At 39.1% G+C, this 26407-nt stretch overlaps 1 protein-coding gene across 8 annotated transcripts in view; it reads right to left on the bottom strand.

Annotated features, from left to right (window-relative positions):
* Positions 1-405: 405 nt before the first annotated feature.
* Positions 406-26407, bottom strand: part of SH3BP4 (SH3 domain binding protein 4) — a 72515-nt gene continuing 46513 nt past the window's right edge. For 4 of the 8 annotated variants that reach the window (XM_034426219.3, XM_034426215.3, XM_034426217.3 and 1 more), the window contains 3 exons: positions 11889-14239; positions 4375-4563; positions 406-1281 (listed from right to left, as the gene is read on the bottom strand). In XM_034426219.3, the coding sequence (XP_034282110.2) occupies positions 1054-1281; positions 4375-4563; positions 11889-14219 (2748 nt within the window). In that variant the 5' untranslated portion in view covers positions 14220-14239 and the 3' untranslated portion in view covers positions 406-1053. Of the gene's footprint in view, positions 1282-4374; positions 4564-11888; positions 14259-24651; positions 24817-26407 lie in introns of all 8 variants that reach the window. The other 4 variants (XM_087885350.1, XM_034426218.3, XM_087885343.1 and 1 more) reach the window with 2 other exon arrangements.

The raw sequence follows: 26407 nt of genomic DNA, 5'->3' as shown, positions 1-26407 counted from the left end.
GATGACAAGCATACATTATTATTGCATAACCTGTGTGATAAAGGAGGGAGGCATGTCAGAATATTCATGAGTGGGAAGATATGGTAACAAGATCAGACAATGAATAGGCATAGCAACTAGGTCAGCCAATGAGGTCTGCTCTGCTGAATTGAAACTGAAACTGGAAAGAGCCTGGGTGTGGTTCTGTGTTAAGCTCTGAGCTCTGAAGCTGAAAACTTGTCTGTCTGCTGTACTCTGCTTGTGTTTTGCTTGCAACTGCTACTACGTTGAAGAAGAATCTATATTGGTATTGTACATTTATCTTCATGTATTATTATGTATATAAAGAAGTTAATGAATCCTGCTGAATAAGTTTACCTGTATGTGCTTTCTGGATTTGATTTTTGCAACAAACAAGGCAATACATGGCATCCATTAAGGTTTATTTATTTTTAATAAAAATTGTTTAGGGCTTTTGCTTAATTTTGCTTTTTTGCCCTTAGATCTAAAGCACACAAGAATGAAACACATCTTTTATATGAACACTAACTTGTAACGTTAAATTCTGGTGTAAGAAACATCAGCTAAGTTGAAAAAGTGTGCCCATATTTTCTTACAAAAATGGTTTACATAGAATGAAATAATACAGAATTGTTTCATTGATGACAAGATTACAGGAGATGTTGGAGTAAGAACTGAAAGGCAATTCTCACAAAAACACATTAAAATCCAAATCCTACAAGGAGACATATTTGTGCTTCTCTATATCAATTATTCAAAGTGATAATTTAAAAAGAAGGAAACTGTTTTCCTTGTAAAAATGACAATGTCTTTATCAAAATGATTTGAGCTTTCAGTCTGGTACTGCCAAATATTTTTAAAAAGTATGATTTTGAACATAATGAAAGTTTCCACTACAGAATATAGAAAAGACTTTGGAATCTTTTGCAAAGAGGAAAAGATTTTTTTTTTTAGCTCAGGAATCATGTTCTAAACTTTGGCAATTCAGAAGTGCTTTTTCTTGAACTGAGCTAATAAAAAAAAAAAACAGACTGCATGAGGCTAAACTTCCCATCAGAGGGCATAATCATCATATTCTTCTTGTGGGCTAAAAGCAGCTGCTCGTAATATTTCCAAGGAATTTACTAAAATTAGGGTGCCAGTTAGATGTTTCCAACGTTTTGTAATAGGATTCTTCATCTTATCAAGTCCAATGTGCAGCTCTTGGGTAACATCACGGTAACTGTCTCCCATCTGATTACTCCATGTTAGCATGAAATCATAAGCTGGTTTCCACATTGCCTGTCAGATAGAAACCAATGTTAACAAGGACTGTTTACCACTAATTCTTATATGGTGATAAAAAAATCAGAAAGAATCTGCTAGCAATTTTTCAAGTAACAAATGTTATTAAAAGGTGCTACCAGACTTGTTTGTTTTAACACCATTTACTAACACAGCTCTCTTTAACAATAATTTTATATAAAGATATTTTAAATATTTTATCTATTTTTATTGTGGAATATGAAAGTCTAAGTGCCATAGTCTAGTCTCAGACTTCCTTCAGTGAAAATTGGAAGAAAAATATTCTAGAAATAATATAATTTCTAAGGATCACTATAATGAGTTAGCTAAACTTGTACTAGGATGTTTCTCATATCTGCATTGGGAAAGGATAAGAATAATGAAAAATCTCAAGTTGCAGTGCACATACCAAATTAAGACTTAGCCAGCTTAATTTATATCTAGCAAATTAAATTTAAACTCAAGCATTCAGGATTGGACTGGATGCCTGTTGTTCTTGGCTAGTTAATGCAGCTGAAGTGATGACAGAAGATTATGTGCAAATGGTAAGGATTACATCTTTTGAGAGAGGCATCTTTTGCTCTAAAAATTAAGAAGCCTTAAGAAATCAACGTTCATCCTGATTTTTGGATAAGAACTTTCCAATGTCCAACCTTCCTTTTTCAGGAAAACATGTGGAGAGAATAAAAAGATCACAATTACAGAGACTTGTGGAGGAAATGGATTAACTAGATCCCTATCAAAATCCAGGCCTGACTATGGGAGTGAAAGTGCAGTTTGCCTTGTTTGATTTTTTGCAAGACTAGGGTGGGGGAGTGTAACCTTCCCAGTATTGTTGGATATGTCTCTACCTTCAATACCATCAATCTACTGGACCAGCTGCAAAAGATGAGAGGATGGGGTGCTGTTATACTGTGGTTCTTCTCAGCATTCTCAGATCAGTAGTAGTGAGTGAAAGCTTGGGCCTGGGTGCTATTATGGGATGCTGCAGGCTTAATCCTTTTCTCCTTACACTTAATATCTATAATGGGGTGTCAAACTCACATTGTCACAGTGGCATCACGTGATGTCTCAGGACTTTTTCCCCCTTCACTAAACATCAGGACACCCCTGATCTATATGAAGCTGCAACATGAGATCATTTGTCAACACAGAATAGGAGATCATCAATAGGCTGGCAAAATCCAGCTTTATATCTCTATCCTAGATTATATAGGAAATACAGTATAGGAGATCCTGACTCAGTGCCTGGAGAAGACATACAGGTACAGACATTTATGAAATGTAATTCCAATTTTCAAGAAGGGGAAAAAATGGATCCAGGAAACTACAAACCAGTTAACTTGACACCAATACTTGGGGAAAAAACCTGGAAAAGATAATCAAGCAGGTTTGTGAGCACCTAGAAATGAACAAAGCAATTGCTAGAAACTAACATGGATTTGTTAAAAACAGATTTTGCCAGAAAAAACTTATTGCCTCTTTTTGATAAACTCACTAAATTAGTGGATCAGGGAAATGCTCAGTATATAGTTTACTTAGACTTCAGTAAGGCACTTGATGAAGTAAATCACAACCTACTTCTTAAATAGTGGGTTGGATTAGAACTGTCAAACTGCAGGCTGGATGCATCACACGCTGGCCACGCTGTCATGTGCTGGCCACACCCTGTTTAGCAAAGGGGGGAAAAGTCACGATAAGTCACGTGATGCCACCATGATGACGCGAGTTTGACACCCCTGGATTAGAAAGTCTCCAAGATCTTTTCAAGGCCTATGATTCTAAGATTCAAGAAATCTACAGGCTGCCTCAATGTATTACAATTAGGTCTGAATGGGAAAGAACAGACTTAGGCTGAATTCTAAGACTAAGTAGTTATGGATAAGAGGTTTAATAGAGATGGTTGATGTATAATTCTGAATGATAGCCCCCCATATTGAGCTAGTTTACAGTCTGGGAGATATCCTGGATTTGTGGCTCCTGCCTGAGCAGAAGACAAGACATTGTGGTCAGGATAGCCTTTGCACATAATTTCCTGGAGTATCACGGGTTGTGCACACAAGTTCCTGTCATTATGCAACTGGATTATTATTACTTGTGCTAAATGGGACTGCTATTGAAGACTATCCAAAAACAGCAATCCAGTTTGCCCTGCGCACATGCACACTTTGCAGAAAATTGAACTTCCGCATTGCTGAGAACAAGGAAAACAGCTGAAGAGTGGCAATCCACGCTGCTGCCCTGATCAGCTGGGCTTCGGAAGCAGAAATATAGATAAGTATAACGCAGGGGCAAGTAGGCGGGCCCACTTCAAAGAAAGAGAGAACCAGTTCGCTCACGGCTGAAAGTTGAAGCAAACGGTTCGCCAGAACTGGTCCAAACCGGTAGAATTCCACCACTGCCTATGCGGTCTGGCTATCTTCAATATTTTCTGCTCTGAAATACATCTGATTAAGGGAGTGAAGACTTGAGGATTTTGTCACAAGGGAGTGCCACCTGCAATAGTCTGGCCTTCTCATTTATCTCCTCCTGTGGAATAGCTGGCTTTCAACTATATAGACCAGTACCTCCCCAATGCAGAGATGCAAAAAACAGCTCTGGGAAAGAGCAGTTGGGAGATATTAAATGTGGACCTATTCCTATAAGTTTGTTTTTTTGTTTATGTTATAGCATAAATGGAGCCACAGGAAAGAAGCATGTAAAAAATAAAGCCTTCCTAGTCTTGCAAATAAAGAGATTTTTCAGGTCACTGTTGTTGTTTTAGTACTATGTGTTGTAATCAGAGTCCAATGATGAATTATTTCTGCTAAATATGAATGTGTTAAATTGAAACATTCTGTGTGCATGACATGTATATGATCACAGAAGGATCTCACAATTTCTAGGTATAAAATTTCTGCTGATCTTGGAAGTATGACTGTATTTTTTTTTTTTTACTGCAGTGGCTGTACAACACAGATTCTTCCTTTTATTAGGTTGGCTGTCTTTAAGAGAGGAAAAGTATGTTGAACATAGTATGAAACTCATTTTCCAAGTTACTGAGTTAATTTGGTCTTCGAGGATGGCCTGAACACGATGTATTTTTTTTACCTCACTATCTACTGCACCATTCTTATCCTGATGGGGAGCTTCATAGGCATCCATTTGTTGCTTAGAAACTTTAGCCAATTTCTCAGCAAGTTCTCTCCAGCGCTGAGACACTTCTACAGCTGTAGTCAGAAGAACAAAATCCTGAATTAGCTTGACAACCAAGCCTTGACAGTCCATTTTCAATAATGCCTGAGAAAAAGAAAAAAAAAACGAGATTAGTCATTGAAGTTCTGAAGAATTTGCTGTAATTTAGTAATTGACAAGATACACCCATACATACCTGTTTTATTTATATACCTTCCTATACAAATGTACTTTAAAAAAAATTATATGAATAGCAAAAAATATGAAGATTCTAGGAATGGTAGTTATGTATTATTGAAAAATAAATACTTTACTTTAGAAAAGACAGCTGATTGATGCAAACTTTAGTAAACCAAGCCTGCATAATATAGTTTGAAAAAGCCAAAGTTTAGATAGAATTGTTTGGAGTTGTCCCAGATGAGAGGACAAGAAACAGTGGATTTAAATCACAAGCAAGGAGATTTTGGATAGACATCAGATGATGTTTTCTAATGATAGTAGCTGTTGAACTATCTCAGGAAGTGGTGCATTTTTACTGGAGGAATTGAAACAGCAGCTAGATGGTCAAGGGTTGGTCTAATAGTGGATAATACCCTGGTGAAAGTCACTTGCAATTCTTATAGCTTATCCTTAGAATCAGGTGAGGTCCACGCAACATGTGTAAAGTCTGGTACAATTCTTGTTGTCACTGATTTTGAATTTATATTTCTCCAACGGACCTGTATACTTTTATTTAAAATGTTTATTCCCATTAAACAAAACATGAAGCAGTTTACAATTAAATATAGCTCACTGCACAATCAAAATTTCACTTTACAACTTTCAAATAATTTTATTCCTTAGAATTATTTACATGTATGTAAATCAAAAACAACCTACATCTAGGATGGATCTAATGTTCTAAATCTGATAAAATGTAATTTGCTGTTTCTCAAGAAAAAAAAATATGTTTATGACCCAAATTTATTTTGAGAAGCTACTGTATAAAAACATTGTAAACAAGTAAATGTTTAATGGCAGAGTAAATCTCTGTTTTGATGACAGAAGTCTGGTACATTCATGTGCTGTCTGACTTTTGTTTCTAATTCCCCCCCCCCATAAAATGATTAATTTAAATTATATTTGGATGAATATTTGGAGAATTCTCTGCTTTTTAATTAGTGGTGGTGGAGCTCTCTGAGCAAAGGCTGGCAGGGAATTGGAGAAAACTGGAACATTTAAAATGGCCTTGTAAATGTTCTATTTTCCTCCTTCCAATTCTATCATTGGTCTATACATCAAGCAAACTTTTCAGCCGTACAACTGTACTATAAAAATGCAAATCCCCATTCCCTTTGAATTCCATTTTCAATGAGGTTTTCTTACTCATTGAGTTGTGGTGGCGCAGTGATTAGAATGCAATACTGCAGCACTAACTCACTGCTCACTCCAGGAGTTCGATTCTGAGCAGCTCAAGATTGACTCAGCCTTCTATCTTTCCGAGGTTAGTAAAATGAGCACCCAGGTTGTTGGGGGCAATATGCTGACTCTGTAAACCGTTTAGAGAGAGCTGTAAAGCACTGTGAAGTGGTATATAAGTGCTATTGCTATTGCTAATTCTACTAACTTTATTAAAATGTGTTTTTGTCCAAAATGTGTTTGATTAAAACTAATGCATTAGTTTCTGCATTACATCTTCATTTTCCTCAGCTATGTTTTTCTATTAGTTAGAATCAAGACAAGGATAGCCATTTCCCTTGTTGTTTCTTTCATATTCTGAGTAGGAAAGACAAGTCTGAAAAGACCATGCTTAACAGAGTTTTGTCTCTCAACAGATAGCAGGGTCATTTGAAGCCCCTTTACAATATTATGCCTTTTTGAAAAATTTACAAGCTGCTCTTACAAAGCATTATCTGCATTTTCTTAGTCAATTGGGCTATTATAGACACTAATATTGCTTTGCTTTGTTTAACCCAAATGCTCTCTACATGCTACCAAGTTCGTTCCTTTGTATGTTAACGAACAATGCAATTCTTTCAATTGTTTATGTTTCTTCTAAATAAAATATATTCTTCTATTGCTGAACTTCAATCATGACACTAATCCAATTCCTGTTAATCCTGTTTGCCTTTCTATACTAAGAATTTAAAGGCTGGATAATACTTTGGAGGTCACCTAATCCAACTTCACTCCCAGTCCAAGGATCATTTATTAAAGTATCTCTAGCAGAAGTCAATCTGGCTCTGGCTGAATACAACCAAGCAAAAGAAATTCCGCCATCTTCTGGTTTGGCATCGCGGCGAGACAGTCGGGGAATTAGTGGGCTCCAACGAGCCCTGCGAAAACCCCGGCTGATGAACTGCCGCCGATGAGTCTTCGGACCAGAACTGTCCTGCAGGGATGGGGAAGAAAGAGAGGCACCTCGGACGACCAAGAGGAACAGGCAAGTTCCTCGGAGGTCAGAGGGAACTCTCTGTGACTCAGCGGTGGGGGGCGGCAGCCATGGCGGCTGCCACGAAGCTGGGACAACCGGATCAAGTATTGAGCAGGAGGAAAGTGGAACGGAACGGAGTTTTTCGAAGCTGGGTGAGTGACAGCCAACCCAGGCTTATAATAACATCAAGGGAAATATCTTTTAACTGCAAGACCCCTAGCAATAAAATAGCGGCTAAGGAGCACGGGGGCAAAAAGATTTTGAAATGTAACTTTAAAGAGACAAAAAACCTGATAGAAAATTGACTTTTGAATAAAACTAATTGGAAATGTTAAATATTGAGACATGCTCAAAGGATTAGAAGAGTTTAAATTTGGACTGGACTTTAAAAAAAGTGATACTTTTAAAACTAAAAAAAAGAGAAGCCAAGTAAGATTGTTATGTAACTGAAACAAGATGGATACTTGTTAAACAATTGGAAATTGTGGATTGCAGAGAGACACCTTCTGGAGTAAAAAGGAACATTCCAACTTGGTTTTTGTTTTGGAAAATCGTGAACTTTACAAATAACAACCGTGAGAATTTGTGGAGGATGATTTCTTTGTCTGCAGGTGGCTTGACTTTGGGGGAAAAAAAAGAAAAGAGGAACCACAACGGAACTCTTATAATTGGGATAACATCAACTTAAAAAGAATAAAATGGCACAGGAATTAGAGAAGGAACAAATTGATGTATTTGATTTGGAATGGAAATAAGAAAAATAATTAAAATGCCACATGGAGGACAAAATTAGAGGACATTGAAGCTGAAATGAAATATACGCAAGCAGGCAAGAAAATAAAGAAATAAGACATAACGGCTGGAAATAAAGAAGACAAAGACAACGTGATTAAATATGAATAAGTAATGGACAGGTGGATAGTAATAATAAAAAGGAGGTTTTTAGAAACTATATTGTGAAAAACAATAGTTATAAAGATGATTACACTGGGATTAACAGTGAAAGAATTGGGGAATATGGGGTAAGATAGAAAAGTCCAGGATTTTGATTTATAAAATAACTATATTGAGATTAATAATGGTTAACAGAGATATGAAAAGAATATGTTACAGATACAGTGGGGCAAAAAAGTATTTAGTCAGCCACCAATTGTGCAAGTTCTCCCACTTAAAAAGATGAGAGAGGCCTGTAATTGTCATCATAGGTAGACCTCAACTATGAGAGACAAAATGAGAAAACAAATCCAGACAATCACATTGTCTGATTTGGAAAGAATTTATTTGCAAATTATGGTGGAAAATAAGTATTTGGTCACCTACAAACAAGCAAGATTTCTGGCTCTCACAGACCTGTAACTTCTTCTTTAAGAGGCTCCTCTGTCCTCCACTTATTACCTGTATTAATGGCACCTGTTTGAACTTGTTATCAGTATAAAAGACACCTGTCCACAACCTCAAACAGTCACACTCCAAACTCCACTATGGTGAAGACCAAAGAGCTTTTGAAGGACACCAGAAACAAAATTGTAGACTTGCACCAGGCTGGGAAGACTGAGTCTGCAATAGGCAAGCAACTTGGTGTGAAGAAATCAACTGTGGGAGCAATAATTAGAAAATGGAAGACATACAAAACCAGTGATAATCTCCCTCGATCTGGGGCTCCATTCAAGATCTCACCCCGTGGGGTCAAAATGATCAAAAGAACAGTGAGCAAAAATCCAAGAACCACACGGGGGGACCAACGTAACAAAGACTACCATCAGTAACACACTACGGCGCCAGGGACTCAGATCCTGCAGTGCCAGACGTGTCCCCCTGCTTAAGCCAGTACATGTCCGGGACTGTCTGAAGTTTGCTAGAGAGCATTTGGATGATCCAGAAGAGGATTGGGAGAATGTCATATGGTCAGATGAAACCAAAGTAGAAACACAACTCGTCGTGTTTGGAGGAGAGAGAATGCCGAGTTGCATCCAAAGAACATCATACCTACTGTGAAGCATGGGGGTGGCAACAACATGCTTTGGGGCTGTTTCTCTGCAAAGGGACCAGGACGACTGATTTGTGTACAGGAAAGAATGAATGGGGCCATGTATCATGAGATTTTGAGTGCAAACCTCGTTCCATCAGCAAGGGCATTGAAGATGAAATGTGGCTGGGTCTTTCAGCATGACAATGATCCCAAACACACCTGGGCAACGAAGGAGTGGCTTTGTAAGAAGCATTTCAAGGTCCTGGAGTGGCCTAGCCAGTTTCCAGATCTCAACCCCATAGAAAACCTTTGGAGGGAGTTGAAAGTCCGTGTTGCCCAGCGACAGCCCCAAAACATCACTACTCTAGAGGAGATCTGCATGGAGGAATGGGACAACATACCAGCAACAGTGTGCCCCAACCTTGTGAAGACTCACAGAAAATGTTTGACCTCTGTCATTGCCAACAAAGGATATATAACAAAGTATTGAGATGAACTTTTGATATTGACCAAATACTTATTTTCCACCATAATTTGCAAATAAATTCTTTCCAAATCAGACAATGTGATTGTCTGGATTTGTTTTCTCATTTTGTCTCTCATAGTTGAGGTCTACCTATGATGACAATTACAGGCCTCTCTCATCTTTTTAAGTGGGAGAACTTGCACAATTGGTGGCTGACTAAATACTTTTTTGCCCCACTGTACTTAAAATTGAAATATGGATGGAAGCTATAATATATGAGAAATAGACTATGTTAAAAGAAAATATATCAATGGACATAATGAATCAATTTTTATTAAGATGTTATATGGTATTACTTGAGAATAATTGATGACTATAAAAACTGGGATATTGTTTAAATACCTATAACAATTGTAATAATTTGAATATTTTCAATAACTTTAATATTTTCAATATTTTCAATATTTTTGATAATATATCTATCTAAGCAAAAAAGAAAAGAAGATTGAAATAATATAGAACTATGAATTACAAATAAGAATTACTCAAACTGGTTTTTATACAAATGGTATGGTTAAAGAGATAGAATTGTGGGAAAAAATTGGAAAATTGTATTGTAGTTTTATTTGAATTAAGAACTATGTTTCAATGTTAAATTGCTATATTTTTGGGATTAGAGATAGGATCTAAATTTGGTGAAGTAATAAGGAAATAAAAATTTATTGAGCATTATACGAAGTAAAAAATGTGGGGAAGTTTTAGAAAGGGAAATAAGACTTTGAAACATAAACATGTTTGACCTGTATTCTTAATAGTGAGGATTTAGGCTAAGAATTGTGAAATGTATTATAAAGTATTAACTGAATTAAGATTTAAGGGGGGTTAATAGAAGGGTAATTGTTTTGATTAAGTAAATTTGACTTAATTTTTTAAAAATGGTATTAGTGGAGATAGGTGAGTTAAGATTAAGAAATAAGTGTTATGGCAAAATAGAATATACAAAATTTTGTAAAAGATGGGAAAAAAAAAACCTGTATAAATTGATGACCGGATCAGGGCTCTGTTCCGAAAAGATGTAATTTGTGTGTTGGAAAAAAAAAAACTTTTTGCAAAAAAAAAAAAAAAAAAAAAAAAAGAAATTCCACCATCTCTTGATACAGACTGTTCCATCACTGAATTCCTTGACAGCCATCAAAAATCTACTTTCTTGTAATTTAATCTCATTTCTTACTATTATGTCTTCTAAGCACTCTGAATAATTCTGCTGTCTTTGCTTTCTAAAATTACAATATATTTTGTTGACTCTTTTTCCTATGTGAGAGTTAACATTATTATTCATTTTCAATAGTGCACGACTGCCATTCTTGATATTAGGGCTATGTCCTAATATAGTGATGGGGAACCTTTTTGGCACCGAGTGTCAGGGACGGGGTCTGGAAAAGCTGAACTTCCAGATTCTAGGGTGCATATGTGCCTGACGATTAGGTAGCCGGTGTGCATGTGCAGGCTGGTTTTCAGCACTGGCACTTGCACGAAGAGATTGCACTCCGGAAAAGCCGAACTTCCGGTTCTGGCACACATGCGCACCTGATGATGAGCTGGCCGGCACGCATGCGCAGGCCGGTTATCGGCACTGCTGCATGCACAAAGAACAGCTGATCGTCGCTTGCACATGTGCACCAGAAACCCAGAAGACAAACAGGCAAGGCCACGCATGCCGGACAACATGGCTTCACATGCCACTTTGGGCATAGGTGCCATAGGTTCACCATCACAGTCCTAATTCCTTCAGGGCACTTCCAATTGTCAAAGCATCACCTAAAAATAGGCCTTATATGTGGTAAACACAATTCTGTCATGTCACAAACTATTTTCTATATTCTTCAGAAGTGACATTGTTATCCAGCTGTAGGGCAAGTAGTCCTCTTTTAGCAATTACTTCATTTTGTTCACAGTTACTCATCCAAGTAAGTTGCCAGGAATCAACCTTGACTAGAAGACACAAAAAAGTGACATACAGTACTTTTTGATTTGACTAGTCAGTCAAATTCTTGTTGATGATACTGTTCAAAGGGCTACTGGTATATTTTAGGAAAAGTATCAGGTAAAGGTAAAGGTTCCCCTCGCCCATATGTGCTAGTTGTTCCTGACTCTAGGAGGCGGTGCTCATCGTTTCAAAGCTGAAGAGCTAGCGCTGTCCAAAGATGTCTTTGTGGTCATGTGTCCGGCATGACTAAATGCCAAAGGTGCATGGAATGCTGTTACCTTCCCACCAAAGATGGTCCCTATTTTTCTACTTGCATTTTTTACATGCTTTCGAACTGCTAGGTTGGCAGAACGAACTGCTAGGTTGGCAGAAAAGTGTAATCAAATGCTTAATATGTTCTTTTAAAAAAACTGTTCTTTTTAGCTGAATTGTTTTAGAAGCAAGCAATAGGTACTGCCTTGGTTGCTAGACCTTATATTCATAGTTAAACACTACATAGACACTGCTAAAACCCAGTTATTATTTCCTCATTCTTTAACTGTACCAACAAGTTAACTAACAAGAAGCTAAAACAATGAGCAGTGAAAATACTTACCAACATCAGTTCTTTCTGGAAAGATTTCTTATCTTTACTTTCTGAATTATTACAGTCCTCTTTCAATTTCTCCAACACAGAAGCAACACATTCTGGCTCACTGTCCAATTCTGCTCGACAGAAAAAAGCAAGTGGCAAGTTCTCATATCCCAGAGCATCTGCAAAGGCACGCCAGCTGCTAATATTTTCCATGAGTAAAGTCCTTACTGAAGCATAGATATAGGTAAGAAATTTGCAAGGTCTTAGAATTTGCTCCAGCAACATACTTGTAGTAAGCTCAGGTCCAAAGAAATAATTTGGTTTGACTTTTCCAACAATTAAAACATTTTTAGTATGGACTAGGCCAATTTTACCATGATAGTATCCAATGTACCATTCCTTGGTCCAGAGCTGACCTTTCAATCTGATTTTCTCCTCACTTAGCAAAGCTATAGCATTTCCTTTCTTATATTCCAAGAGATAATGGTTCTTATTTTGCCTCACTACTGTTTTCAGCATTTTGCCATATTTTAAACCAGTGACAGTCCGATCTTGAAAAACAGGATATTTGCTGGTGGTCGCAAGAGGAGATAAAATTATTTTCCCAATTTCATTTTTTTTCAGAAACCTTCGCTGTCCAGTGCACCTAGCAGCATTTTTAAGAGGTGGCTGAGGTGTCTGTACACAGAACTGAGCAAGCATAATATCTTTGTTATCTTTGACTTGTAGTCTTAAAGTAAAATCAGACAGCTCATTAGGATCATGTGATATGATGGGGAAAATGAGGCGACTGACTTTGCCAAGTTTCATTTGGAATCCTCTCACCATTTTTGCCTGATCACTGGCTTTCACCTCATAATTAGGCATATTTGAAAACATACAAAGTTTTAAGTCTTGTGGCCTTAATAAGAACTGGTGTTTTCCCCACAAATGCAGCATTACAGGTGCTGCACTATGTACTTGACGTGTAACTTCATTCACTAGAAGACTCTTTGGGGCACAATCATGTCCAAATACAGCAACTACAGTTTTAAATGAAGGATGTATGTGTTTTGGACCATAGACCCCAATTGTAATTTTTTTACTGATATAATCCCAAACCGTGTAAGGATATGAAATGTTCTGTCCTTGGGCTACAATAGCTATATACATGCAGGGCTCCAGGTTCTCCAACTGAACCTGGATCGTGCCTCCATAACAGTAAGTTAGCGCCATTGGAGTATATGGGCCTTCCTTCACATCACTCCGCAGGCACCTTAAAGCTACTAAATTCTTGCTCACAATGTCATTGTTAACTTCTGCTGAAATTTTCATTTCCAATATAATGGGTGTTCTGATTTCCATGTTGCTCAGCTTAATTTCTAGCACAGGACTTATGGTACTACATTTGTCATTGTTGAGTTCCAGTGGTGGATCCAATAGAACTTTCACAGAGATCTGTTGTGCATCTCCATCAGCCACATGTCCTTCAGGTACATGAATATTAATATTTGTATCTGGAAGCTGAACTACACCACCTGAACTATCCAGTTTGCAAACTATGTTGGTCTCCATAGGTTGTGTCTGACCCCAACCAGGGTTCTGACCCAGCAAATCCAAATCATGGCATGATCTTGCTAGTTTCCGATGACTTAGCCATGCAACCCTAAAATCTTCTCTACTTTGGAATTGCTCTGGGGTAGGAGATTTCAATCCAGTAAAGAAACCTGATGAAGATGGACTTTCTGATTTTGCCTGAAGTATAGAGAGCTCTGATAAACTGTATGAGCGTTTGCTTCTAAAAAAAGGATTGTCTCGTCTGTTTGCTTGCTCAAAATCAAATCCATTCACTGATGGCACTTTGTCAAGATTATTATCCGCACTGCTATTTGCTGCAGAACTTGGCCCTGTAAATGTAGGCACTGTATCAAAGAGTAACAAATCCATTGTGATTTGGGGAGAACCCTCTTTGTTTTTTTCTGACATTTCTTTCATATTTCCATTCAGAAAATGGTTAGTAGTTTCAATGCTGTTCAAAAAAGGATTGTTTTTAGCTAGGTTCCACTTTGCATCTGACCAGTCTCCAAGCAGATCCAACTCTTTTGCTCCTTCATCAGAACTTTCAAGGAGATAGTCTATCATTCCACTGTCAGTTAATGAAGAGTTCCAATAGTTTATGGGCTGCACGAAGGAGGATGGAATATAGCCCATTTCTGTGGTATTGTGTGCATACCACCACTCACCTCCTGAGGTATCTAAGATATAGAGATGGTCCCCCTTGGAAAACTTCAATGTAGTAAAGTTGTTTGGACAATAGTCTTTAATAGCTACAACTTCCTTTGCCGTTCCCAATGATGTAAGACTATCTGTCATCAGGGCACCAGGAGAAGGCACTACAAAGAAAATAGTGCACTAAAAATAAGGAATGGCAAATGACATAATCAATAATACTACACAAGTTACATCAAACAATGAAGTACTATTAAAGTAGGATGCAAAACTGAAGACTCAAGGTTCATGTGAACCTTGAAAAACTTGGATGTACTGTACCTCCCAAAATCCCTCTCAAGACTATCATTAAATTGTATTATATTATATTATATTACAAAAGATATATACAAGGATAATCACATTTTACCTAATTTAAATTAATTAACAATACCTTTTTCACTATTCTGTCTAGTTTTCCCCCTTTTCCCCAAATATATCCCCCCGCAAAATAAAATGCACATTAGCCCCCAAACCTTGGGATTTTATAACCATATGATTATTATCTACACAATTCTTCACTGGGGTTTAGAAGCAAGCATGCAGCTTCCTGAAGATACTTTATACTAGAGAATCATTTTTGTTAATATGTGAAGAAATTCTTACTGTACAAAAAATTGTAGATGATTATCTAGTCCCGTGATGGTGAACTTATGGCACTTTCTGGGCACTTATATTTCGGAGGACCTCTCATGGACTATGAATACTAACATGCTTGTGAAGAAGGCACAGAAGAGGCTGTACTTCCTGAGAATATTCAGGAAGATAAATCTATCTCAGCATCTACTTCTGTCCTACTATTGCAGCACCATTGAGAGTGTCCTGACATACGGCATTCTTGCATGGTATGGGAGCAGCTCTGTAGTGGACAAAAAAGCTCTACAGAGTATCATTAAAACTGCCCAGAATATTATCGGACTCCAGCTACTAGCCCTGGACAACATCTTCGAATCTCGCTGTTTGAGGAAGTTGCATAACATTCTCAGAGACTCTTCTCATCCTGCTTACAATCTTTTGGATTGTTGCCTTCTGGCAGAAGATACAGAACAATTAAAACTCGGACCACACGTTTTTTGAATAGTTTTTATCCCAGAGCTATAATTGCACTCAACAATGAACTAAAGTATGGTGACCAGACATCCCGCTTTTGGCGGGACAGTCCCGATTTTTAGCAATTTGTCCCGCGTCCCGCGGCATTTTAAAAAAGTCCCGATTTTTGGAAAGAATGCAGGACAAGCTAGGGAATGGCGGGAGAACAGGAAGGGAATATACGGTTTTCACTCACCCTCACCTTCTGCCTCTGTTGGATCGCTGGTCCCCGTTCGCTTACCCCGCCCACTCCCAATCTATTGCTGAGTTCCAGCTGATGGCTAGAGGGAAAAAAACTGTTTAAATTCTTGCCGCGGGGCTTCAAAGGGCCGCCCTACAGCTGATCAGTGTTAAAAGAAAACAAATGAGTAGACTGGTGCCTGCAAAAGTAGAAAAAACAGCCCCTTTCAGCTTCAGCATAGGTTAATTACCATAAATTGATTTGATCAGCCTCCCGGCTCTCAGCTGATTTGCTCTCAGCTGTTTTGCGGAGGGCTAGCTAGCTGCAAAGAGGTAAATTGCTGGAGCAGATGTTTTTCTCCCCTAGCTATGCTAAAAAAGTGAAACTGAAAGTAAAGTAGGGTCTTTGCTGCAATGTGACAAAATGAGGCAGAGAGAGATTTCTTTTTCTTTTTCCTCACCAAAAAAGGTAGGTGCAAAACTGCAAACAATGGGAAATTTAGGGCAAAAGAGGAGGTTCAAGATTTTAAAACACAAAAGAAAAAAAGCTCTATTTAACTAGGGAATTGTAATAATTGAGATACTATTAATTGTATATTGTGTTGAAAGCAGAAATGGTTAAGTTGTGGTTTGGAGGAATATATGGGGGAAATTATTTGGTTTATTATTATTGGTAAATATAATTAATGGATTTGTAAGAAATTGGATTGCATGGAAATAATTGGAATATTCATGTTCATATTGATTAATATACAAAAAAGATAGTTATATAACTAATTGATTTATATTAAAATGTTGAATTTGTATTAAACAACTGTATTACATAATTACATAATTAACCAATGTGAGGATGGATATAAAAATAGATGACAATGGGAAGGGGTATAATATAGAAGGGAAAAATTGAATTTGATTAAGATTAGAGATGAGGATGAAGGGTAATATTGGTTTTTTTAAAAAATAGATGAATAAATATGGCAAAAAGGAAATATAGAAATTGTAAATTTAATTGAAATGACTAAACACTGTTTAAATTTGTGAACCGGCCAAATACTCGGTTCAAAGAAAATACATTGTATGTTTGTACGTGTGTTTCTAATTATTGTTATTTATTCATATTTGTTCTCTTTTATTCTTTAAAGTTTAACAATTCATTCTTTATCTTAATATCTTTATATTTGTTTGGGGTTGGCTTTCTTCCCTTTCATCTTTTTTATTGTACAGCTATCTTTCTCCTCAAACCTACCTCTTTTCTTTCCTTCTTACTTTCTCTTCCCTCCCTCTTCTTCTCCTCCCTACTTCCTCTTCCTTTCTCCTTCTCCTCCTCTCTTCCTCCCTCTCTTACCCTCACTCCTACTCTTAATTTCCCTTCCCTTCCTTCATCCCTCTCTATTGCTGTATCCTTTTATGCATATGGACTACTCCGAGGGCTGAAAAAGTTATTTTTGACTGATCCTCACACTTTTGACCAGTCCTCGAACTTACGACTGTCCTCACATTTTACGTTTTTGCCCTATCTTGTCACCATGGTGAAGAGAAGCAGTTGTGAAATGAGTGACATGGTTGTTAAGAATGCTACAATGGGCATAAATGATGACCAGTCATAAGTGCGAAGACCGGTCAAAAGTGCGAGGACCTGTCAGAAATCACTTTTTTCAGCCCTCTGGGTAGTCCTTTTGTGCACATGGACTACTCAGAGGGCTGAAAAAGTTATTTTTGACTGATCCTCACACTTTTTTTTTAATTGAAAAGTTTTATAAATACAAATATTTTCTCCCCCCGCCCTTCCCCCCTCAGCCCTTCCCTCCCCCCTTGCCCTCTCACCAGGGCCGGATTTAGATGAAAAAGGCCCTAGGCTATTCCACTTATGAGGCCCGTTCACCAGTGGTGGGATTCAATTTTTTTAACAACAGGTTCTGTGGGCGTGGCTTAGTTGGGGGTGTGGCTTGGCAATCATGTGACGGTGGGCGTGGCTAGCTGGTCACGTGACTGTGTAGGCGTGGGTAGCTCGTCATGTGACCGGGTGGGTGTGGCTATGTGCATAGACTTTTTTCAGAGGGCTGAAAAAACTCATTTCTGACTGGGCCTCACACTTTTGACTGGTCCTCACACTTATGACCATCCTCACATTTATGCCCGTGCAGCTTTCTTAACAACCATGTCACTCATTTCACAACTGCTTTTCTTCACCATGGTGACAAGATAGGGCAAAAACGTAAAATGTGAGGACAGTCGTAAGTTCGAGGACTGGTCAAAAGTGCGAGGACCAGTTAGAAATAACTTTTTCAGCCCTCTGAGTAGTCCATATGCATAAAAGGATACAGCAATAGAGAGGGATGAAGGAAGGGAAGGGAAATTAGAGTAGGAGTGAGGGTAAGAGAGGGAGGAAGAGAGGAGGAGAAGGAGAAAGGAAGAGGAAGTAGGGAGGAGAAGAAAAGGGGGAGGAAGAGAAAGTAAGAAGGAAAGAAAAGAGAGAGGTGGTAGGTTTGAGGAGAAAGATTGCTGTACAATAAAAAAGATGAAAGGGAAGAAAGCCAACCCCAAACAAATATAAAGATATTAAGATAAAGAATGAATTGTTAAACTTTAAAGAATAAAAGAGAACAAATATGAATAAATAACAATAATTAGAAACACACATACAAACATACAATGTATTTTCTTTGAACAGAGTATTTGGCCGGTTCACAAATTTAAACAGTGTTTAGTCATTTCAATTAAATTTACAATTTCTATATTTCCTTTTTGCCATATTTATTCCTCATCTATTTTTGTAAAAAACCAATATTACCCTTCATCCTCATCTCTAATCTTAATCAAATTCAATTTTTCCCTTCTATATTATACCCCTTCCCATTGTCATCTATTTTTATATCCATCCTCACATTGGTTAATTATGTAATATTAGTTGTTTAATATAAATTCAACATTTTAATATAAATCAATTAGTTATATAACTACCTTTTTTGTATATTAATCAATATGAACATGAATATTCCAATTATTTCCATGCAATCCAATTTCTTACAAATCCATTAATTATATTTACCAATAATAATAAACCAAATAATTTCCCCCATATATTCCTCCAAACCACAACTTAACCATTTCTGCTTTCAGAAATATACAATTAATAGTATCTCAATTATTACAATTCCATAGTTAAATAGAGCTTTTTTTCTTTTGTGTTTTAAAATCTCCTCTTTTTCCCTAAATTTCCCGTTGTTTGCACCTACCTTTTTTGGTGAGGAAAAAGAAAAGAAGTCTGCCTGCCTAATTTTCCAACGTGCAAAGCCAACAGCCTGCTTTACTTTCTCTTTCGTTTTTCAGTATAGCTAGGGGAAAAAAAATCTGCACTCTTTCCAAGCAAGCAAAAGAGCACTGAGCAAAACAGCTGAGAGCAAATCAGCTGGCGGTCGGGAGCCGATCTAAGCAAGGGCTAATTAGCCTCTGCTGAAGCTCCAGGGGCCAATAAAATTACAAAGAAAATACCAAACCCTTTGTTAAATTGCTGGCTCCCCCGCCCCTCGCCCACCACTATTTATTGGCAATCAATAGTGGTGCGGAGGGGTGGGGCAAGCCAGCAATTTAACAAAGGGTTCGGCTGCACCACTGGCTCCTTTGAAGCCCCGTGGCAAGAATTTGCAGTTTTTTTTCCCTCTAGCCATCGGAGGCAGCAATAGATGGGGAGTGGGCGGGGTAAGCGAACGGCCGGCGATCCAACAGAGCAGAGAGTGAGGGTGAGTGAAGGCTGGAAGCTGCTTTCTCCATCCAGAGCCGGTGGGGAACCACGTGGCAGCCCACGTGGATCCCAGGCAGCGGAACTCGGGCTAGGGAAGGGGTGGGCAATTGTGGCTCTTTTACAACCTGTGGCCTTCAACTCCCAGAATTCCTGAGACAGCCAAGCTGTCTCAGGAATTCTGGAAGTTGAAGTCCACAGGTTGTAAAAGAGCCACAATTGCCCACCCCTGGCTACGGTAGGCTGGCGCCGCGCGAGTGGGAGGCGAGGGGCGGGTGAGCCAGCAATTTAACAAAGGGCTCGGCTGAACCCCCTAGAACCCCCAGAATCCCACCACTGTGTAGGCCCCTCTTGATCTTGAGGCCCTAGGCTGAAGCCTAGTTAGCCTATAGGAAAATTCGGCCCTGCCTCTCACCCATCCCCCCTCAGCCTTCCCCCCACCCCCCTCCCTTGACTTCCCAGAACAAGCACAGGGTATAGCATCCACAAACATAAAACTAAAATATGCTAACAAATTGTTGACTTCAAATTCTTTCTAGGTCTTTAACTCCTTATAACTCAAAACACTATAAACATAAGCTAAAAGTTAAAAATGTTTCACTCATAAGCTATATGAATCTTCTTAGTCTGATACTTGTTTTGAATATAGTCAATCCATCTTCTCCATTCCGTTATGTATCTTTCGTTTGAATGGTCTTTTAAGATATGCTGAAATTTTTGCCATCTCTGCCAAATGCACGATTGGTAGTAACCCCCCCCCCCCGGTCAATGGTGTCCCTCTTTACCAATGTTAAAATCTGGTCACCTTAAACTAAAGGGCCACCATCAGTGAGCTGCTGGACAGTATTACTTGGTCTGTTGTGTGGATGTTTGGGTGGTTTAGGGGTGGGGAATTGTGGTGGGTGGGAGTGTGTTTGGGGATTATGTGTGTGGGACCTGGTCTTTGGGTGTCAAGTAAATTTCGTTGTATGTGTATACTGTGTATACACATACAATGACAATAAAGTTTATTTATTTATTTATTTATGCATGCCACAGGTGGCATGCGTAGCCATATCAGTGGGCACGCGAGCTCAGTTCTGGCGCGTGTCAGTTGATTTTCAGGTCTTCTGGGTCCACCAGAAGTAGGGAAACAGGCTGTTTCCTGCTTCCGGAGGGTCTGGGGGGGGGGTTTCTCACCTAGCTCCAGGGCCTCTCTAGGAGTCTGGGGAAGGCGAAAACGTCCTTCCCCACCCTCCCAGAGGCCAAAAACAGCCAGTTTAACAACTTCTGGCACCGGACGTTGTCAAATGGGTCGTTTTTTGCCTCTGGAGGACCTCTGGAGTGGAGGTGGGGAAGGCTGTTTTCGCCCTCCCCAGTCTCCTAGAGAGGCCCTGGAGCCAGGTGAGAAAGTAAAATGGCCCTACTGGGCCATTGCATGCCAGGAGCGGGGGGAGGGGGGTCCCACACGCATGCACGGGGGTGGGGCGTAAAAACTTATGGGTAAGGGCACGGGCGCACGTGCCCTGCCCTGCCTCCTGGCACGCGATGGCAAAAAGGTTAGCCATCACTAATCTAGTCATTAGATTATAACTATTACTCAACTATTCAATGAGTGTCTCTGACTTCTGAATAGGAGTGTATAACATTTTTCACTTGGAAAATTTGTGATGAATCAGATGAAATTTTGATAAGAAACAAAGACATCAAAGGAAAAATAAGACTGCCTTAGCCAGAAAATGATTCTAAGCTATACTAGTAATATATGTATTTGTAAATACCAAGTAACAGTGATTTTGATGTATGCATTGGATTAGACTGAGAAACTGTCATAGAAATGAAGTCATGTGGGTCACTTTGGGCCAGTCACACTCTTATATCCCTAGGAATGGCAAACTACATTCTCCTGACAGTCATCAGGAGTCAAGCATGATTAAGGCATACACATACAAAAAAGCATCAAATTGTCCTTATGTAATTATTTTTATACAGTATTTGTCTAATTAGTTTGGGAATATGAATGTAGACTAACAAGAGCTAAATCTGAACATAGAGAAACTATAGAAATACAGGAAATAATTGATTCAAACTGAAAAATATTAACAATTTATATTAACAAAAATATTAACAAAATAAAAACATGCAATTTATTCAATAAAGAAGCCTATATGTATTATTTTTCATATTTCAAAATTTAAACTGTTTTACCACAAAAGTAAAAAGGGAGCAACAGATTCAAGGAAAAAAAATCATAAGACAAATATTTCTAAATGTGAAATACAATTAAGAATGTACTTTACAATTATTGAAAATGCACAAAATGCTATGCATAACAGAAATTACTACATGACAATGCTTCAATATAATTTAGATAAGAGAAAATCTACCATGGAATTCTTTGTATCCATTACTATCAAGGAAAATAACACTGAGCATTACAAGTCAAAGCAAAATAAAAAAGATATTTAGATAGTAATACGGGAATTGAAAACTTTACAGAGCTCTTAATGTACTCAAAGCTGAAGTACTGAAAAGTTATCATATACAGATATTTCGCAACTGGAACCGATTCCTATCACTAAGGGGTTTGTGTGTAAAAGTTGACAACACATGATCACATCACTCAGTGATGGCAATGCAGGCAGTCATGGAGACACATTGTTTTTTAAATGGGAAGTGGAGGGAGTCCAAGGTGGGAGTACTGAAAGGGAGTGGGGAGTCTCTAGAATAGTGATGGAGAACCTTTTCAGCACTGTCGTGTGGAAATGTCATGCATACAAGTGTGTGCTCGTCGGGACCATGCTCTGGAAAAGCAGAAACTTCCGGGTTCCAGCGCGCATGTGCACCCAATGATCTGGTGTGCTGGTGTGCATGCGCAAGCAGGTTTTCGGCACTGCTGTGTGCGCGAAGGGATTGCACTCCAGAAAGCTGAATTTCTGGGTTCTGGCACACATGCACACTCAACAACCAGCTGGCTGGCGAGCATGCACACACCAGTTTTCGTCACTGCCGCGTGGGCGAAGGATAGCTGATTATCGCTTATGCATGTGCGCCATGGACCTGGAATACAAACAGGCAAGGCCGTGCATGCCAGGTGACATGGCTTCGCATGCCACTTTGGGCACGTTCGCCATAGGTTCGCCATGGCTCTAGGAGTTTTGATGCAGGCCGTGGGTGACTTGGGAGGGTGGTGCAGTGTTGTGTAAGTTTAGGGAGGCTGGAGAAATAGCAATAGCATGTGTGTGTGTGTGTGTGTATATATATATATATATATATATATATATATATATATATATATATATATATATATATATGTGTGTGTGTGTGTGTGTGTGTGTGTGTGTGTGTATCAAATTTATATTTATATTGCAAAATTTATATTTTGCTGATAAAGAAATAAAGGGAGACTAGTATAGATGTATTTCAAGCTATTTAGCTCTCATCAGCTAGCCATTACTTCATACCCTCATAGTGCTTTACAGCCCTCTCTAAGCGATTACAGTCAGCACACTGCCTCCAACAATCTGGGTCCTCATTTTACTGTTCTCAGAAAGACAGAAGGCTGAGTTAACCTTGAGCCAGTCAGGATTGAATTCCTGGTAGTGGGCAGAGTTAGCTGCAATACTGCATTCTAACAACTGCACCACCACATTCTAGGAAAGGGGACACAGGATATATGTGTGTGGGTATATGAGCACAGAGAGGCCAGGGCCAAATAAGCATAGGGAGGCTGAGGAAAAAGGGCACTGGTGTGTGTGTGTGTAAACTTAGGGAGGTCAGGGAAGAAGGATGTTGGTGGGTGCCTGCAAGCATAGGAAGGCCCAGGGAAGTAGGATGCTGGTGGCCGCATATCTGTGTGCGAGCACAGGGAAGCTGTGAAAGACGAATGTGGGGTGTGTGCATGTGAGCACAGGAAGGTAAAGGAAAGGATGGCAATGGTAATAGAAATAGAGAGCTGGAAGGGACCCTAAGCCCTGCTCAAGCAGGAGACCCATATCATTTCAGACAAGTGGCTGCCCAGTCTCTTCTTAAAAACCTCCAATGATGAAGCACCCATGATTTCTGAAGGCAAGCTGTTCCACTGGTTAATTGTCCTCACTGTTAGGAAGTTTCTCTCCTTAATTCCAGGTTGCTTCTCTCCTTGATTAGTTTCCCACCATTGTTTCTTGTCCTCCCCTCTGGTCCTTTGGAGAATAATTTGACCTCCCTCTATTTTGTGGCAACCTCTCAAATATTGGAATATTGCTATCATGCACTCCTAGTTCTTCTCTTCTCTAGACTAGCCAAACCTAAATCCTGCAACCATTCTTCATATATTTTAGTCTCCAGGCCTTTGGTAATCTTAGTTGTTCTTCTCTGAACTTTTTCCAAAGTTTCAACATCTTTTTTGTTCTGTGTATTCCAGATGTGGTCTTATTAAAGATTTATAAAGCGGTACTAATTCTTCACATGATTTTGATTCTCTGCCTCTAATCAGTGGTGAAAACACTCCATGGGTTGCCACTGGTTTGCTGCCCGCGCATACGTGGTGCACACCAAACACATGCTGTGCGTGTGCACAGTGCACACAAAACACGCACTTTGCATGGAAAAAGGAGCCTTTTGAAGGTAAGTAGAACAGCGGGGAGGGGGGAACAGCTGTGCCTCACGATTTAGATTCACTAGAAAGCAGGAGTTCCTGCTTTCTAGTGAATGTAAATCGTGCGGCACAGCTGATCGTTGGAAATACCGGTTCGAATGAACTGATAGCTTTTTTAAAACTATCTGTTCGCCTGAACTGATGCGAACCGATAGCATTTCACCCCTGCCTCTATTTATACAACCCAGGATTGTATTAGCTTTTTTGGTTGCTGCCACACAGTGCTGGTTTATATTCAAGTGATCATCCACTAGGACTCCAAGGTCCTTCTCAGAGTTACTGTTTTTGAGCCAGGTGTCACCTGATCTGTACTTGTACCTTTAGTTTTTCCTGCCTAAATGTAAAACTTTGCTTTTCTCCACATTAAAATTCATTTTGTTGAATAAGATCCATTGGTCAAGCCTGTCAAGATGTTTTCGAATCCTCAGCTTATCTTCTGGAGTGTTGACTATTCCTGCCAGCTTAATATCTTCTGAAAATTTGATTAGTTCCTCTTCTATTCCCTTGTGTAAGTCTTTTATGAAAATATTGAAGAGTACTGCACCTAAGACGGAACCTTCTGGTACCTCACTGCTTACTTCCCTCCATGTAAATGTAGTACCATTAGGGACTATTCATTAAATAGAGTTTGTCAGCCAGCTACAAATCCATCTGGTGGTAATATTGTCTATTCCATATTTTTCTAGTTTACCAAGAAGTAGTTTGTGGTCTACTTTGTCAAATGCCTTACTGTAATCTAAGTATACTATGTCCACTACATTTTTTCTGGTCTACTAATTTGGTCACTTTATCAAAGAATGAAATAAGATTGGTTTGGCATGATTTATTTTTAACAAACCTGTGCTGGCTATTAGTTATAACTTTGTTTCTAGATGTTTACAAATCTGTTTTTTGATTATCTTTTCCAGTACCTTCCCAGATATTGATGTCAGGCTGATTGGTCTGTAGTTTCCTGGGTCTGTTTATCCCCCCTTTCTTGAAGAGTCCAATTCTCAGGTACTTCCCTGGTGCTCCAAGATTTTTGAAAGATATGGTACAATGGTTCTGAGATAACATCTGCCAGCTCCTTCAGAATTCTAGGGTGTAATGTCAGGTTCTGGTGATTTGTATTAGTCATGATCAGATAAATATTCTCTTACCATTTTCTTGCTTATTTTAATTTTTATTTCTAGTCTGTCTTTTACGGTACGTTTTTTTTTGGTAGGTTGGCTATAGTTTCTTTTTGTATGGAGACTGATGCAAATAATGAATTAAGCTACTCTGCTTTCTCCCTAATGCCTGTTACTTCCTTGTCATCTTCTCTCGTTAGTAAATTGACTGTTTCCTTGATTTTTTTCTTTATTAATATGTTTAAAAAAACTTTTTAAAAATTATCTTTGACTTTTGTTGCAAGTCTTTGTTCATTCTGAGCCTTTGCTTTCCTGACTTCATCTTTGCAGGTTCTGGCTATCTACTGATATTCTGCCTTACTTATGTGTCCTTCTTTCCATTTTTTGTAATGTGAGCTGGTTGCCAAGCACTTCAGATTTGTTCAAATATCCATAGGGGCTCTGCAATGGCTCCTTGCAACAATAAATGCACTGCTTGCACTAAGAGTGGGAAGAAATGCTGCTCTTTCATTTTAGCCAATGGGGATTTGAGAAGATGTAGCAAGAGAAGCCGCTAAAACTTGGGCTGTCTCTACCCTCACCCTGCACCAATAAAGGGTGCAGACAAAGCCTAACTGTCAATGTTTCGACTGACGAACCCAACCATCCTGGACAATCCCACATAATTGAAGTATAGAATTCTCCCCCCCCCCATTAGTGAAGGTCACATTGTACAACTGAGTGCCATTGCATTGTTACGACAAAGTGTCCTTGGGGTTTTCAACCACCTGCTGAAGTGTCCTTTGCTTTCATGGTTTGTCTTCCTGATGTCTGGAACCTACCATATTTTTTGGACTATAAGACACACTGGAGTACAAAAGATTTGTACTCCGCACAAAGATTTTGAAGAGGTAAACAAGAAAAAAAATTTTTTTGCCCTCCCCGGCCCCCAGAAGCACTCTGAAGGCTTCCCAAAGTTTGGGAGGCCTGCAGAGTGCTCCTGGAGGCCGGGGAGGGCAAAACCATGATGCATGGAGGGTTTGGGAGGCCAAAAATGGGCCCTGTAGAGGGTTTGGGAGCCTGCAGAGTGCTCCTGGGGGCTGGGGAGGGTTAGGGCTAGGGAAAAACACCATTTTTGGCCTCCCAAACCCCCCATGAATCGTGTTTTTGCCCTCCCCAGCCCCCAAGAGCACTCTGCAAGCCTCCCAAACCCTCTGCAGGCCCTTTTTTGCAAAAAACAGGCCCATTTTCACAAAAAATGGGCCCATTTTTGGCAAAAACGGGACTCGCGGGGTGGGGTTTTGGGAGTATTTGATATATAAGTTGCACTAACATGTCCATTCTCTTTTAGCGGGGGGAAAAGTGTGTCTTATACTCCAAAAAGTATAAGACCATTTCCATTTCACCAGGGGTGAAATGTAAAATTTGTTACTACCGGTTCTGTGGGCGTGGCTTGGTGGGGGGGTGTAATGTGACTGGGTGGGCGTGGCCAACTTTTTTTTTTAAAAAACTTTTCAAAGCATTTTTTCTAATGCTTTGAAAAGCTTCTGCTGATCAGGAAACTCAGCTGGGATCGTCA

Source organism: Pantherophis guttatus, chromosome 1 (genome assembly GCF_059756535.1).
Source record: "Pantherophis guttatus breed Tessera chromosome 1, ASM5975653v1, whole genome shotgun sequence".
Classification (NCBI taxonomy): domain Eukaryota; kingdom Metazoa; phylum Chordata; class Lepidosauria; order Squamata; family Colubridae; genus Pantherophis; species Pantherophis guttatus.
This window is presented reverse-complemented; position numbering and strand designations above follow the sequence as displayed.